This window comes from Candoia aspera, chromosome 5 (genome assembly GCF_035149785.1).
Source record: "Candoia aspera isolate rCanAsp1 chromosome 5, rCanAsp1.hap2, whole genome shotgun sequence".
NCBI lineage: Eukaryota > Metazoa > Chordata > Lepidosauria > Squamata > Boidae > Candoia > Candoia aspera.
In genome coordinates, this window is record NC_086157.1 from 91,556,203 (window position 1) to 91,572,414 (window position 16,212).

The 16,212-nt window shown below is 34.2% G+C and overlaps 1 protein-coding gene across 3 annotated transcripts in view; it reads right to left on the minus strand.

The window, feature by feature from the left end:
• Nucleotides 1-16,212, minus strand: part of NBEA (neurobeachin) — a 454,810-nt gene that overhangs the window by 368,395 nt on the left and 70,203 nt on the right. For all 3 annotated transcript variants that reach the window (XM_063305700.1, XM_063305699.1, XM_063305698.1), the window contains exons 11-14: nucleotides 9,732-9,840; nucleotides 4,985-5,137; nucleotides 4,008-4,176; nucleotides 3,356-3,435 (exon numbers count right to left, since the gene is read on the minus strand). In XM_063305700.1, coding sequence (XP_063161770.1) covers nucleotides 3,356-3,435; nucleotides 4,008-4,176; nucleotides 4,985-5,137; nucleotides 9,732-9,840 — 511 coding nt within the window. The remainder of the gene's footprint in view (nucleotides 1-3,355; nucleotides 3,436-4,007; nucleotides 4,177-4,984; nucleotides 5,138-9,731; nucleotides 9,841-16,212) is intronic.

The window sequence follows — 16,212 nt, forward strand, 5'->3', positions numbered from 1 at the left end:
TGAAAATATACTGTGGCACTGACAGTGAAGAAAAAATAAGTTGAATGAATGCAGAAATGATCACTTGTACAGATAAGCAATCTGCTTCACACATATGAATGAACATGCTGATTTATGACAGCAGGTACACACTACATACCAAAAATTCATTGGGGAAAAATGTAGTGAAAGCTGAAACTGCTTTCATAGAATGGCATTTAATTTAAGCTGAAGATCGCTTGACAAATTAATTGTTAATTAATTTACTGTGTTAGTCACCTAAGCCAAGAAACATTGCATGGATGTAGCTAAACCTTTTCATGGATAATCATAAAATACAAAGAAGATTTTGCTTACGCAGAAGCACAGCATGTTTCACTGCTCTATGAAAATCTAACAAAAGCAAAACATTCTACAATTAGTGATGGACTATGTGCCAACAAGTGAGTTTCAACTCTTAGTGACCACAAGGAGTGATCTGTCCCCAACTCGGCCCGTCAGATCTTCCAACAATGATGTAATTGAGTCCATCCACCTTGTTGTTAGTCATCATCTTCTTCTCTTTCCTTCCATCTTCACCAGACTTCTTAAAAGAGCTAGGGCTTTAGATAATGTGTTCAAAATTTGAGCCTGGTCATTGGTACCTTGAGTGAGAATTCTGAATTTATTGTTCTATGGTCCACTTATTTGTTTTCTTGGCTACCTATGATATTCTCAGGAGTCTATCCCCATAGCTCAAAAGTGTCAAAGATTTTTCTATCCTGCTTCTTTAGAGTCCATTTTTTGTTGGCATTGAGTATCACAGAAAACATCATTGCCTGTATGATTCTGATATTTTTAAGTAAAGACACATCACAGCACTGTATATCTCTTCCAAGGCCTTTATTGCTATCTTACCAAGTGCTGGTCTGTGTTACATTTCTTGACTGCTTGTTCTTTTACTGTTCAAAATCAAACCTAAAAGATGCCATTTCAAAACCTTTAGTGTCAATTCTAAGACTGGTTGCTGTACCTATTGTCATTGGTGTATACACACACACACGCACACACAAACACACACAAAATGAAGGAAATACTAGACACCCAGCATCTTTGTTAACATGGTACACAGACATAACTGTTGGCAAAAAGATTACATCTGATTAAAGGCCCTAATTTTGAAGATAATTCAAACAGTGGGCAAAGCTCATAGCCCAAAGTATTGATATGAACAATGTGAACTCCAAAAGTAACAATTAAAATGAATAAACAACTTGAATAAGAACATCAGACCTTAAGAGGTACAAACTCCTGTTTGATAGAGGAGAATGACAGTTCTGGATAAAAATTATACTAGGCCCAAGTTTTATAGCTTAGCTTTCCTTGCAGTCAAATAATTTGATGTAGGTTCCAGAGAAGTAAAAATTAACCAAATTGCATTTTTCTACTATTTTCTTTTCAGATTCTTTGTAATTAGGGTATCATTGCAGACAAATGGTATCTTTGTGATCAAATGGTTTGATAAAGGTTTTGGAGGCATATGAAAAAAGTTGTAATTGAGCAGAATGCATCTATAGGATCTAGCTTTATAGCTTTGTTTCGCTGCAGTCAATAGTTTGCTTCATTTTAAGAGTAAAAAATTAAGCCTACAAATTGCATAAAGTAAAACTATAAAACTGTTAAGTTACATACTGTACAACAAAAAGGCAGGGCCTTTTCTCTGCATGACTGCTTCAAAATCAATTTATGTGAATTTCAGTAGATAGGATATTTCAGCAAAACAAAACATACGTCCAGGTCAGCTATGAAATGCTTATAAGAAAGAAAGATTTAAGTTTTTGGAATGGCTTTCACACTCCCAGATTTGAATATTTCTGAAAATGTACAGGGTGATCTCAAACATGCAATGCATGGAATGAATCCTAAGATGATTTATGTAGCTAGAAGACTTCTGCAAGGAAGAGTAGGGGAAAACTCCAAAAGAAATAACATATTCTTAGTTGGTTACAGGAAATGTTTATTTCTACCAAAGAAAGTGTCACAAAGTACTGATTGAAAGGAAGTCCAAACTTTTGTATATGCCACATTCATTACTTTTTATTTTGAGTCTGTAAACAACTTAAATAGTAAATATGCGCTCAAATTTACCCAAAGATGTCGTTTTGTACTATGTAAAGCGACGTAAACTTCTTGTCACTTAGGAATTGGTGGAAATATACAATTTGACTGGAATGCCTAAACTTTGGCATTCAACCTAACATACGGAAACAACTACAGTTCAATAGCAGCGTCAAGTACGGCAGAATTCACTTTATATAATTTTGAAAGTGTCAGAGAAACTTCGTAGTAATGAACATGATCATCTTTATTTGATGAAGACAGCCTGAATATCAAGAAAGCCTGTCTCTGATCAGTGGGAGCAGGGTTTGTAACACATCCTCTTGGCAGAATGAATATACCAGTTTCTATGAAGAACCATAATCTGGAGCAACAATACCAAAGGGATTCTATACCATAGCCTCGCTGAGCAGAGATTGACAAGCCTGGTAGTATCTCGCTGTTATGATATAGTAGGAATAATGTCTCCATTGACAAATATGGGCTACATTATCTGCCTTTCCTCTTTGACCTTGAATCAAGAAGTTAAAAGCTTAGAGATCAAGTCATTGCCACATTTTTTTAAAAATCAGAATATGGAAGTTCCAAATTCAGCAGTTGCACAGATGTGTGTAGTGAGAATGCCAAAGCATGTGACAGACCAGTGCTCAGAAGTGATCAAACCTTTTAGGATTCAGGATCAATAATAAGATAAACTGGGTAGTAGAGACAGCTATAGGTAGAAATGCCTGTGATTTAATTCCTAAAGGGTTTGAAAAATATCTTCTAAAAGGAATGTGCAGTACCCTGAGGAATGATTCCAAATGGTATGCATCAGAAAAGCTCAAATGGAGCAAGAGGCAAAGGGAAAAGATAAAGTAGAAAACAGAAGCCTTTGTATGTATAAGTACAAAAATCACAATTAAATTAATTAATACGTGACAGAAACAAAAACGCAAATAGAAGAGACAGAAAAGTTCTAAACAGTGAGTAACTCAAAAGAAAAAAGATCAAGTTTAGATTCAGTCTCATTCTCTCAGAACAAATAAGCAGCAAATGCTCCTGTGCCAGCTGCTATGGCAGGTGAAGAATAGCTAAACAAGAAAAGCAAACTCTCATTTGAGCATGCACCCTAGAATGCAAGCAGTTCATGCCAAAAATCCTTCAGTTCTAGATTCCTGAGGAGGGCCCCAGGAACAAATTCATATCTGTGATTTATAGAGACCACAAAGAACAACCTGTATCTGATTGCCTTATTTCAGAACTGGCAATAGGCACTAATCTTTATGTCTTAAGTTACCTTCAAAATAAGCTGCTTCAAAAATAGAAGCATGAATGCTCGCAGAGATATGATTTCCTTCTGTGATGGCCGAGGACCTTCTGAAATAAATGAAAAAGAGTTGCAGAATTTCAGCTTATACTTTATACAAAATAACCAACCAGAGTTATTGGGAGTCAGGCAGTAAGTAAGTAAGTAAGTAAGTAAGTAAGTAAGTAAGTAAGTAAATAAATAAAATATTTTACTAGTTATGTCTTGCAGAAAATTCTGCAGGCAGATAAGTTACTCTACTTTTAAATCAAGCTAACAATGTATTTAAATGCTTATTATAGTGTCAATTATTATTTTAAAATATGCATCTTTCCTTACTTGTTTCATTTAATATTTTTCCAATTGTAGTGGACTCTAAATTAATTGTAGAGGACTATCTGTTAGAAAAAACATATGTGCATAGTGGAACAAGATCCAGATCTATTAGAAGAAAATCCAATTGAGTTCAATGGAATTTACTACCAGATAAAAACATTTTGTTCAAGGTACTCCACAAATAATTTAAAGTAGGACATCAGCTTGAAATACACTTCTTATGATAATGACACACATATTTTGAACTATGAACATGCATTTTATAAGCATACTATGTGAAAACAATACATTCTTCTGTTATACTTACCCAAACCTTTAGGAGTAATGCCACTGCTATCTGCAGGATTAACCACCCAGTAGTAATATTTTAGTGTGTGCATTAGCTGTAATACTGTTCCTACTCTACGTATCGTATTGTAGATAGTAGCAGTACCAATGAATTCAGCAGACAAGTAGGTATATAGTGATAGTTGCACCTAAAAACATTATAAAAATGTATATTAATTTATTCAATTTTTAGTTATATTTTGATGATTAACATGTAAATAAAACAAATATCTACTCCTTTCAGGTTTTATTTCAAGATTATTAAAAGTTATTAATATTCATTACATAAAAATGGTAGCCCAGTATGAACAGTAAAGCAAATTACAATAAAATGAAATTATTAAATAATAAGAAATGAAGCAGAGAGCTATACATCAACTTAGAACAAAATATATGAATTAAACGAAGTATTTGAAGAATGGCTTATCCTGGAAACACTGTTACCCTGCAGATGTTCCAATGAACAAGCATATGCACTGTCACATGAAGTTAGATAGAGTGAGGCCAACCTTATTTCATCCAGAAAGATTCCATATGAAAAGCAAGACAGCCCTATTTCTAGTAACAGAAGGAATCACAAGCTAAGATGCTCCAACTAATCTGAACACATGATTTAGGTGATGCAGGGAAAACTGTTTAGTTCTCACAGTTTCAAGTCTATGTTTTGATTGTCAAAGCAGCTATAACTCCCAGACAATCTCAGGTTTGCCAGCATAGATAATAAAAAAGTTCCACATTCATTTTTATTAATAATTCATTTATTAAATATATTTCCTTCTACTACTACTTCTACTATAACTACAGTATTAATAAACACAACTTACAGTAACAAAATAAAAAAAATAAAAAAATTTAAATGAAGCACTAAAACAAATGCACTAGTTTTTAGTAATTTAAAAATACAATTTCTGTTTTTACTAGTACGAATAATACAGTAAAAATATATGGTTCACTGACCTTTGCAGGAGTATGAATCCAAATAGCAGGATTAAAAAGGATATGGTCGCATAACTGCTTTAGTAAGGGTGCTCCATGTGAGAGCCCATCAAGGTATTTTGCAAAAGACAGAAACTGTTCAAGCACAGCTCTTGTTATATGAACTCTGGATGACTGAAAAACAAATGTAATATTACATATCATACCAGTAGATATTCAAATCTGAATATTATGTTGAAGAGAGAAAAGTTGAGAAAGGATTGTTTTTATGGAACAGTTGCTGTACAGTCAATAAAACTTGGATCTCATTACATTTTATATTTATTTATTGATATTGATATTGATAGAGTAATGATATTATTATGATTTTATCAAATTTTAAACTGTTTTATTGTGAACCGCCCAGAGTCCCCCTTATGAGGGAGATGGGCGGTGATAAAAATATGATAAATAAATAAATAAAATAAAACAACTGCTGGACAAGTATAAACACATTTCTGAAATGTATTTGTATTTATATTTATAACTGACTATTAAAGAAGTTAGGGGAAGCATTCAGAGTACAACTTCTGGAATTCTTTCAACTTGTTAATAAGAGCTGTTCTCTGAGTCATGTGACAAGGAAGGAGAAGAGAGTAGGGCTTGAAAGGGAGCAGTCACCAACTATTCTGAGTAGTTGCCCAACTGACCCTCCCATAGGGATGCACTGGGGAAACTTTTCTGGACTTTTCCAGCAGCCCCTGGCCTGATCAGGTGCATTTTTAAGCTTGATCTGTTTTTCTGTGGCTTCTCCCCACACGCATAAAATTTGGTCCTTGTTTGCTCAATTCTGGGCAAGTTATCCTGCAGGTGAATAGAGACAAAGACAGATCCCCAATTCCCCTTTACATAATTTTTGTCCAACTACCTCTCAGGTTGGAAAGAATAAAAATAGCAATTCCCTAATTTTAAAGCTGGTTTGTTGTTGTTGTTGTTGTCAGTTGCCATCGAGTCGTTTACAACTCATGGCGACCCTATGTATAACAGAACGAAATGCTGTTCGGTCTTGCACCATATGCCTGAGTGTTCCAATGTTTGCATCCATTGTTGCTGTAACTGTATCAATCCATTGCAATGAAGGATTTCCACTGGCCCTCGACTTTACCAAACACGATGCCCTTTTCAAGTGAACTGTCTTTCCTGACCATGTGCCCAAAGTATGAGAGTCTAAGCCTAGTTATCTTCACCTCTAGGGAACATTCTGGTTGTATTTCTTCTAAAAGCTGGTTTACTGCCACATTTATTGTTAGTTTAGTTTATGAACTCTACATATTTCTGCAATGCTATTTAACTTGGCATGTTCATTTAAACACACGGGGGGGGGGAATAAAACCCAACAGTCAAATGTTGGAGCACACCAATAGTACTGAACAACAACAAAATTTATTTAAATACCATTAAATGTCAACAATTAAAAAATGGAACTTCCTAAATCAGCTTTCCCTGATCTACTACCCTTTAACTCCATCATTCTCACTAAGTATGACCACTGGGAATAAAAAGAACTTGTAGCCTGGTGCATCTAAAAATCTCAAATATTACATAATATTAAGTCAGGTAGGTAAGATTGGAGCAAATTTACTGTCAAGATAGTATACATCTGAAATAATTTCAAAAGGCACCTTTATAGGACAGAATTATTACAAATATACATCCAGATTCTTATTAACATCAAATGACTTGGACTTTTGGAACCAAAAGCCAATCCCAAAGAAGTTAGAACACGAAGTTAACAAAATATCTAAACTTAGAAAAAGATTCAAAAAGTAACTCTTCCTTTAAAGGAGATTTAATATTAGTGTTTATGAGTCCCTACAAGGGAAGATCTACAGACAATTCTAGGGAAGGTATGGAGAACTGAAGATGGCTCAGCAAAAGCGGAGCCGACAACTGTGTCAAAGACCAAGGAACCAGTGAGTAGACTGGTTCCTTGGAACCTCTCTGGATAAGGAGAGGAGGGGAGAGCATGTGCTCCGGATGGCTGCTTCTCACGAGGAGACCACAGGACAGCAGTTTTCTGCAGGTTTGAAAGCCAGGGGATGACGGGATCAGCCATCTTGCTCGTAACTGCGGTGTAGACTTTTAAAGGACACTAAGTTTGCAAACCTCACTTTCTAATCACTTTACGAAATTGCTCATTAACTACTTCTAAGCTATTAGAGACCTTTGGACCGATAAGTCTGAAAACCCCAAGTGCTGGTTTATTTGATCAAGGCTAAAACAAGATATGTTGTTACCTCTGGGAACCCTTTATGGACTTTCTGCTGACACCAGGATTGAAAAGATGATGTTTTATGGATTAGTTTATAGATAAGAGATGGGATATGTGATGAAGAGATGTTTGTAACCTTAGAGGGGGTAAAGAGTCACTAAATTTGTTTATATTTGTTGTGATGAAGGTTGGAAGTCACTTCTTTATATATTTTTCCTTTTCTTTATAATATTCCAACTTTTCTCTTTCTTCTCTTTCTCTCTCTCTTTTTAAATTTTTTATCCTGCCTTTATTTTTTTATATTTAAATAACTCAAGGCGGGAAACATACCTAGTACTCCTTCCTCCTCCTATTTTCCCCACAACAACAACACTGTAAAGTGAGTTGGGCTGAGAGAGAGTGACTGGCCCAAGGTCACCCAGCCAGCTTTCATGCGATAGGTGGGACTAGAACTCACAGTCTCCTGGTCTAGCCTGGAGCCTTAACCATTAGACCAACTGGCTCCTCTTGCACTTTTTATTGCTTTCTATTCTCTTTTCTTTCTTTATGTGTAGTTTGTATTAGATTTTACTAATACAATTCTTAATAAAATTATATATAACTACATAGAATGGAGGATGTGCATATCCTCTCTCAAGATAGTTGTTGGCTATTTGGACAGCTTGGAACTTTTCATTTTGTGGTATTTGTGCTGGCTTTCCTGTTCTGTACTGAGACCTGTTGATTTCTCACAGCAAAACTTTTAAAAAGTAATAAAAATAATTTAAGAGTACAAGAGGATAAGAAAAGTAACTGTTTAATTGTTATAGTATTAATTTTATTGTAAACCGCCCAGAGTCACTCTTTTGGGGGAGATGGGCAGTAACAAAATTTGAATAATAAATAAATAAATAAAAAGTACAGTACAAAACCATAAGAAGTTTACTGGATCCAACATTTATTTATTATTTTGTTTTTTTCTGAATTTATAACTCAGTATTCTGCTCATATAACTCACTATTCTGCTCATATAATCATTCAAGGCAGTTTACAGTCATAAAACAGAATACAAAATATTAAACCTAAGGAAAGCACATTTAAAATCAGAATTAACATTAATAACAATCAAATAAGAGTTAAAAGCTTGGCAAAATATCCATTTTTGCCACTTTCTAAATACAAGCAGTTCCCAGTTTACATAAAGTCCTGATTTATACAAACTTTTGTATACTACACTTGGCTTGTATACAGTAGTAGCATGGCTGTCACTTCCATTTTTTTTTTAATGAAAAATTAAAAAACAAGCTCATGCCCTGAGTGGGACTGTGCACAGGGTAAATAAATATTAATTTTTCTCTGTGTCATTTTATTTCTAAATAGAATTTCCTGGGTTCCAGAGGTAAAACACTTGTCTCCAATCATTTCTGCCCACCCAATACATTCTGGCAGAGTGGGGATGCTCCATGTCCCCTCTATTAAATGCTGTCATCCTGCAGGCCCAAAGAAACATGCCTTCTCTGTTGCACCCCCTACCCTCTGGAACAGAGATAAGGACAGTGCCCTGTCTCCTAGGGTTCCAGAACACTCTTAAAATCTGGCTTTGATCCCAGGCCTGGGCTTAATGTATTCTTTTATTTTTGGACCCCCCGTTTTCTTTTTTTAATTTGAGTTGCTTTTATGATCATTTTAGTCTGGGCTGTCTGGGCTTTTTTTTTAATGTTTCATCTGTTTTATGGATAAATAAAAAGAAACTAACTAAGTAACTGCAATGCTGGAGATGCTCCCATCACCCGTCTATGTCCAGAAGTCCAAAAATGAAGTTAAGTATTGCTTACCTCAACTACCTACTCTAGATTCAGATAATATGTGAACCCATGCTTAGGTATGTATTCTAAAAACAAACTATGTTTTTATATTGTGATTCAGATTATTAACTAGGGCCTCGGGCAAAGTCCAGGAATAGACATCACTCTAAAGTTAACAACAACATACACATTTGTGTCCTATGCGTATGAGCTTTATCTCTTGTGGCAGCAAATTTCACAATTTAACAAGGCAGTTGATAAAGTATTTTCTTCCGTTTTTCTGGTTTTATAATTTCTGGAATTATTAGAGTAGAGAAGGCTATCAATTTTCTCCATGCTACACACAATTTTGTATGCACTTGCAAATTTCCTTTATTTGCCTTTTATTTATTTCTAAATATTGAAACCTTTCCTAATAAAATTAATATTTCCAGCATCTTGATCTTGGTAGCCTTTTTTCTACACGATCAGATTTTACCCTGTTTTTGATAATATTCATGCTAATCAAGAATCAAACAAGACTGAATACAAAGAAATAAGACCATTTAATGAACCCATTGGCTTTTCTTCATTGCTAATGGGAAAGTATTTTGGACCTCTTGGAGGATTTATGTTCCAGGGAGGGGAGATATTAATGCTAGCTATCATAATATTCAAATAGTACAACAGTGAATTAAGTCAAATAAATTGATTTAAAATATTCAGTCATGGCTACAATATTAGTATCACTTACTTTTTCAAGAAGATAACCAATCACTAGGAATCCTTTTCCACCCAGCATTTGTTCTTGCATGGCTACTGAACTCTTAAGGAGCTCCACCAAGAAAGCCAAAAGTGTAGCACTGCACATAAAATACAGATGCTAATTAGATATAAAATATTGTAGATTTGATGTGATAGTATAAATTCTAAAAGGAACTACTTCAGAATAATTAAACAAGAACAAAAACTAGTGTCATTTGTATGTCAAGATTTAAGCTTATTAATTAACATTATAGAGAATCGATAAGTATATCACATTTTAAATAGCAAAGCAAAAAAGTTTATAAATTTAATTCCAAAATCAATTCAAGTTTATAAGCAGTGTCATTGATATATACATTCATATGTATGCAAGGCAACATTATGTGGTTTTAACAGCAGTAATGAGTAATTTTTGGCTTAATTCTTCTTATAGTGAAGATTCAGCATAAGAATCAAGGTACAATAAGTCAATTCTGTCAAACATACAATAACAAAACAAAAAATCAGTGTGATCCTTACAAGTGACAAGGAAGAAAGATTTATAGATCTCCCATATAGAATCACCATCCATGTTTTCTAAGATTTCACATGAGTGTCCCAAACCTATGGTTTGTGCTGCTTTTCCAATTCCAGACTGGGCTAAAAACACTTTGCTATCAATTCTACACTAGTCCCTACTTACAGAAGAAAATGGGTGTTGTTCTGGGTGTTGTTCACCATGTTTTTAAGTGATTTAGAACTAGCAGCAAACTCTAGTAGAATGGGAAGGAGAAGCAAGCAATTTCCATCAGGTCAAAAATGGCTCAGCTGTTTGATAAGAAAATGTATCTGCATACATAGATAAGTGACGAAACAAAATCTTAAAAGTCCTTGATTTAATAGCTTTTTTTAAAAAAATGTAATGCAAAGTGAAAGTTTCGGTTATATGAGTTCTATGGGGAAAATAGTTATCTGAAAGCAATTTAATATTAGCTAAAAGATGAAAGACACAGAAAATGAAAGCAATGTAACTGTAAAGTATATTTACACTGAAGAAAGTAAATATATATCTACACTGAAAAAATAAAGAAAATGTCAATATACTAACTAAATTATATTGATGAATCTGCCCTTCTAAATCAGGTACCATGTCTATTCTTATGCGGAAGAACTAGTTTACCATGAATGTTGTTGATCAAGCTTTTAGAGCCACAATGCAGCATTGTTTAATCAGCTGCCACCTTGGTCTCAATCTAACCATACAAATGGCCATGAGGTGAGATCAGGAAAGCAATCCTATACATGACTACTCAGAAGTCCATTAATTTCTATGGGGCATGTTCCCAGATTAGTGGATATAGGACTGTACTCTATAACATTTTTTTCTTAAAATTTTATGAACATATCCTTATGATATTGCTTTTAAAATCATAAATAAGCATATTTATGATAAGCATATACACAATGTGTTGTTGGCCAAAGTAGATTAGATACAATAAGCTAAATATAATAAAGTAAAGGTTCTCTTGGAATGTTTTCAACAATGTGTAAGTTCAATCATTCTCTATTATATGATTCAAATCTTCAGGCAAGCTGTCTCTGATTACCTAAAAAGGACATTGTGCAGTCTAACTCCATCTGCCCAGTATTTTAAATTTAAAATATCTCCCCTAGGCTATGCATAGCATATAACAATAATAAACAAGATTCACATATAATTTACATGCTCCAAAATGTATTGACAGAAATAATTCAATATTTATAGCCAAATCCAATCCTCAGAGGGCTCATGAACAAACACTAAGCACATGCTTGCTTATGTTAAACAAATACATGCATCAACGTAATTCTGATTTTTATACTTTATGTTATGAAGAATCATACTGAAATAAATTGTTTTACTGATGCGGAGACTTAACTAGATAAACCAAAAAGGAAAAAACAATACAGTGCCAATTTCCACCTCTTCCCCCATCTTAAAAAAAATGGTAAATGTAAAATCTCTTTTGCATCAAGCTTGACTCTTGGTGGTTTCAAGGATACCTCCATATTGTTTTCCTGGCAACCATACTTTGCCTTATTCTGGAATGCATTGTCTATAAATTTATCCAAAGTGTTCTATGATTAGATGATTTAGAGGTTCAGTGCACAACTGGGAAGGTGATATTGCCACTAAAACGGATACTTGTATTCCTCCCTCTACCAGTAAAGTGCTGCACAACATTTCAAGATCAGCTGCTGGTTGCACATATTTTGCTCCATGGGTATAACTTGCTTATATTTTTTTGGATCCACCCTCTTTTTTATTTTTTGTTTGTTTAAAAATTAATTAAGTAAAACCAGCACACATTAAGCATCATCAGCACAGTTAAACCCTAGATCATATGAATAAGTGCAGCTGTTTCCCAACCATCTCCACCAAAGTCTTTGGGCTACATAAAACAATATAATCAAACTACTTTATCTAATCAAGTCTACAAAATGAACAGATCAGGTGTCCCTAATTTTTCTACTAACGAACAGTATACTCTTTTCAAATCATAGGAACCTTACGAATAGAGATGTATTTATTTACTACATTTCTCCCACAAGACTGAACCAAAATACATTCTACAATGCCATAAACCATACAAAAACATAAAGGATTTAGGCCTATTGAAGAACAGCTAATTTAATTTGCATGTAGTTAAATCATCCACTCTAAATATAACTATTTTGGTATAACTCAATAACTAAAATGATTTCAACAACAATTTGTCAATCTGATTAATCAATTTAGCTTTATATTACTCTTGTACCTAATTAGCCTGGAAATACAACATAATCAATAGTGGTTGACATATCTGTCACAGTGTTGGAGTCATTCTCATCCTCTTTTTAAAGGTCATAATTATGCTTTAGGCATAATAAAAGTTACTGAAGAGAGTACTGAAACTTCCTTGATATTTCTTCCTGCAGTTATATATCGTTCAACTCTTTCCCCTTCTGCCAGCATTAAATTCAAAATACAGTTCTGTACAAATCTGTCTTCTGAAATCCATCATAAGAAAACAAATTGCTGGATGTTTAAAAACATTTTTAAAAAACATTTAATGAAATAGAATCCATTCATATTCAACTTCTGTTTTAAATATTAATAGTTAGGACAGATTACTTACTTTATAACGATAATTTATGAAAACACCTTTTTCTCTATACAGGAAAACAAACACAGTAGACACCCAAATGACTGTTACATAAAAATGAATTATAGGGTAATAAAATCACAATGCCCTTTAAGGGAAAACATAATAAAGAACAAGGATGGGGAAATCACTGCTAAAATAATTCACACCTCTATACTATCAAATGAAAATAACGAAGAATGCTGATAAAGATAACATGGACTGAAAGTGACCAATGCAACTTTTACAACAACTGACCATTTTACTTGTAGATTAAAACCAATAGCTATGCTCCTATGCTAGTCTGACTTTTAAAAAAGATGGCTTCTCAAGTTTGGTGTGCATAGTGTTCGGTTATTTGTGCCAGCAGAAATGCTTTAGTAACCAGAAACTTCATCCATGGTTTGTTGAACATTATTAGAGTGAATCTCATTGTTTTATTTATTTTCCTAACCAAAAAAAATCTGAAGGCATAATCTATTGTTGGCATTGAATTCCTATCTTCTTTGAAGACAGGGTTTCTAAACAAAACAAACATTGGGTTGTTCATCCACTCCCATCGGCAGGATAACTGAGACAACAAACCTCGTTGTACAGCGGTATACTTCCTCACTATGGCATGTTGCAAATGCAGCCAAGGTATTCCTAAACAGCTAGCTTTTAACAACATGACATACACTGAAATATTTTTTTCCTACAGCCTTCTCCATTTACCTTTCAACTGAAAAATTCAGAAATGGATAATGAGTAAATGAATCATAGGAATTTGAAGATATCTAAAGGTCCTTTTTTTTCAAACATATGAAAAGCTACCATCCCAACAGAAATGATCAAATGCAATTCTGAATTATATTTCTTAGGAACAGTAATAAGTTTCTGCAATCGCTGATCCCATATTATGTAGATATTATTTACAATGCTAAAAATTATACATGCATGCATACATACAAATACATAAATTCTAAATACAGAATTACATTTTTGTGAATGATAGATAATAAAAATTAAATATACTAATAGAGTGTGATTCTTAATATCTATCTAATTTTTCATCTAATTTACAGTATATGTTCTTATACCACAGCATACAACCTACAGTATAGGAGTATAGGTAAAGGTAAAGGTTTCCCTTGACGTAAAGTCCAGTCGAGTCCGACTCTAGGGGGCGGTGCTCATCTCCGTTTCTAAGCCTTGGAGCCGGCGTTGTCCATAGGACACTTCCGGGTCATGTGGCCAGCATGACGACACGGAACGCCGTTACCTTCCCGCCGAAGCGGTACCTATTGATCTACTCACATTTGCATGTTTTCGAACTGCTAGGTAAGCAGGAGCTGGGATTAACAACGGGAGCTCACCCCGCCGCGCGGTTTCGAACCGCCGACCTTCCGATCGACAGCTCAGCGGTTTAACCCGCAGCGCCACCGCGTCCCAGAAGTATATAGGAGTATAAATACCCTTATACTCATTCTTTCTTCTAGCTCAGTGTTGACTGTCAGTCACACTCTAAAATTTTGATTGAAAAATTCCAATGCTTCCAGGAGAGGTTAGAGATTTGATTTGGACCTTTGCATGGATAATATGTCATTAATATGTGGCTTTTCTTTCTCAGAATCCATTTTTATATGTACACTTATGAATGAAAGCGCTACTTCGGCAATATCTAGCCTGAATTCTAGGACCCATATATCAAAAGTGCCAATCCTACACATAAATACATACATAAATAAATAAGCACTATTTATTTACATATATTTATATCCAACTGTTCAATTCTAAAAGAATTCTTAGTACAGCTTAATATTTGACATGGTGGCCAGTGTAAGCAAGTTAGTTTGCATTATTTAAATATCAAATTTATTCCAGGATGTACTCCATGAAATTCTTTATAAAAATCATTATTGAACAGAGGGGGAGTAACATTTATAAGAAAGTAATCTTTCAAGATGGACATTAAATTCTGTTTGAAAATAACTTACCAGGAACTAAACTGCATTGGACTGGTGCAGGATTCACATTAAACTTGCAAAATTCTGTGCATTGCCATAAAAATTTCTCTCCATTGTTGCCTATTTCCAACTCCCCTAGATATAAAGGCAAATATAAAGGATACTTCAGGCCATTCCTAGATCTCCACTATACCATGTCCCATCTAGTATACAATAGTATGTGTCCATAAAATAGTAATATAAACAATACAATGGCCAATACTACTCAAGTTCATCAGTAACAGCAATAGATGAACCAACCCAACTGCCCACCTATGATTGAGTTTCCCAAATTTTAAGAGAAGTCTCAGAAAAACCTGGATTCTCTCTGTCAATCCTATATTAACCAAATTTATCCTTGAGAAGAAGAGAAGACCAGTAGGAGGAAAGATGGCTACAACAGAAGAATCCTTGTAATTTTCATCTAAAATTGGAAACTCTTAAGCACATTCAGCATTATCAAAGGCCTAAAAATAAGCCTAGAAATAAGCATCTGTCACCAGTTCTTTCCTGCCACCAGTTCTCATCCTCTCTAGCTTCAAAAGCAAAAGATTGGCAGGAAAAGCTGCCTGATATCTACCTAAATATAATTAGGTCTAAATACTGAAGTTAAGCTTTGCAACAATGGAGATAAGGACTAGAAAGTTTGTTATTTCCATACTAAATGAACCAAGTTTTATGCTCTAACACCATGCCTTAATTAAATCATCTGTACATATACAATCACATTCTTAATAATGCTAGTCATAAGGAAATGAGGATAAAATGAAACTTGCCAAAGTTTTCAGTGGAAGACACTTCAGAATTAACACATAAAAATACATTCCATTCTCACCATACTTTATTACTCTCAATAAACTGCTTTTGTGATTCTTTTTTAAACCCAACAAGAACTTATGGCAACCTTAAAATTATATATACCCAGGACTGAGCTACTCAGATCTGTCTCAGTTCTGTGGGATTTCATCCACTTGTTAGGTAACACATTCCATTTATAGTTATAAAACATTACCTTGCTAATTAAGATGAAGTTTTGTAAATGTAGAATCAAAAAAGTAGCTTGGTCTTTGAGGATTCAGAACCCATCCCATCTTGTATTTCTTTTGCAGCCTTGGACTAGTTACTAGTCTGCATCAATTAAGCATTCTTTCAATAAAGGCCAGCATAGTTCTCCTAGACATTCACAAACAAGGCATGTAGGCATTCATGCCTCTCAACATTCTATTTATTAACACTGCTCTAGGTATAAACTGAATACATTTGAAGAGAATTGAATGGGTACTTCTGAGATAAGATGGGAATGACTAAAAATTATAGGAGATAGGGATATGGCATTGTACAC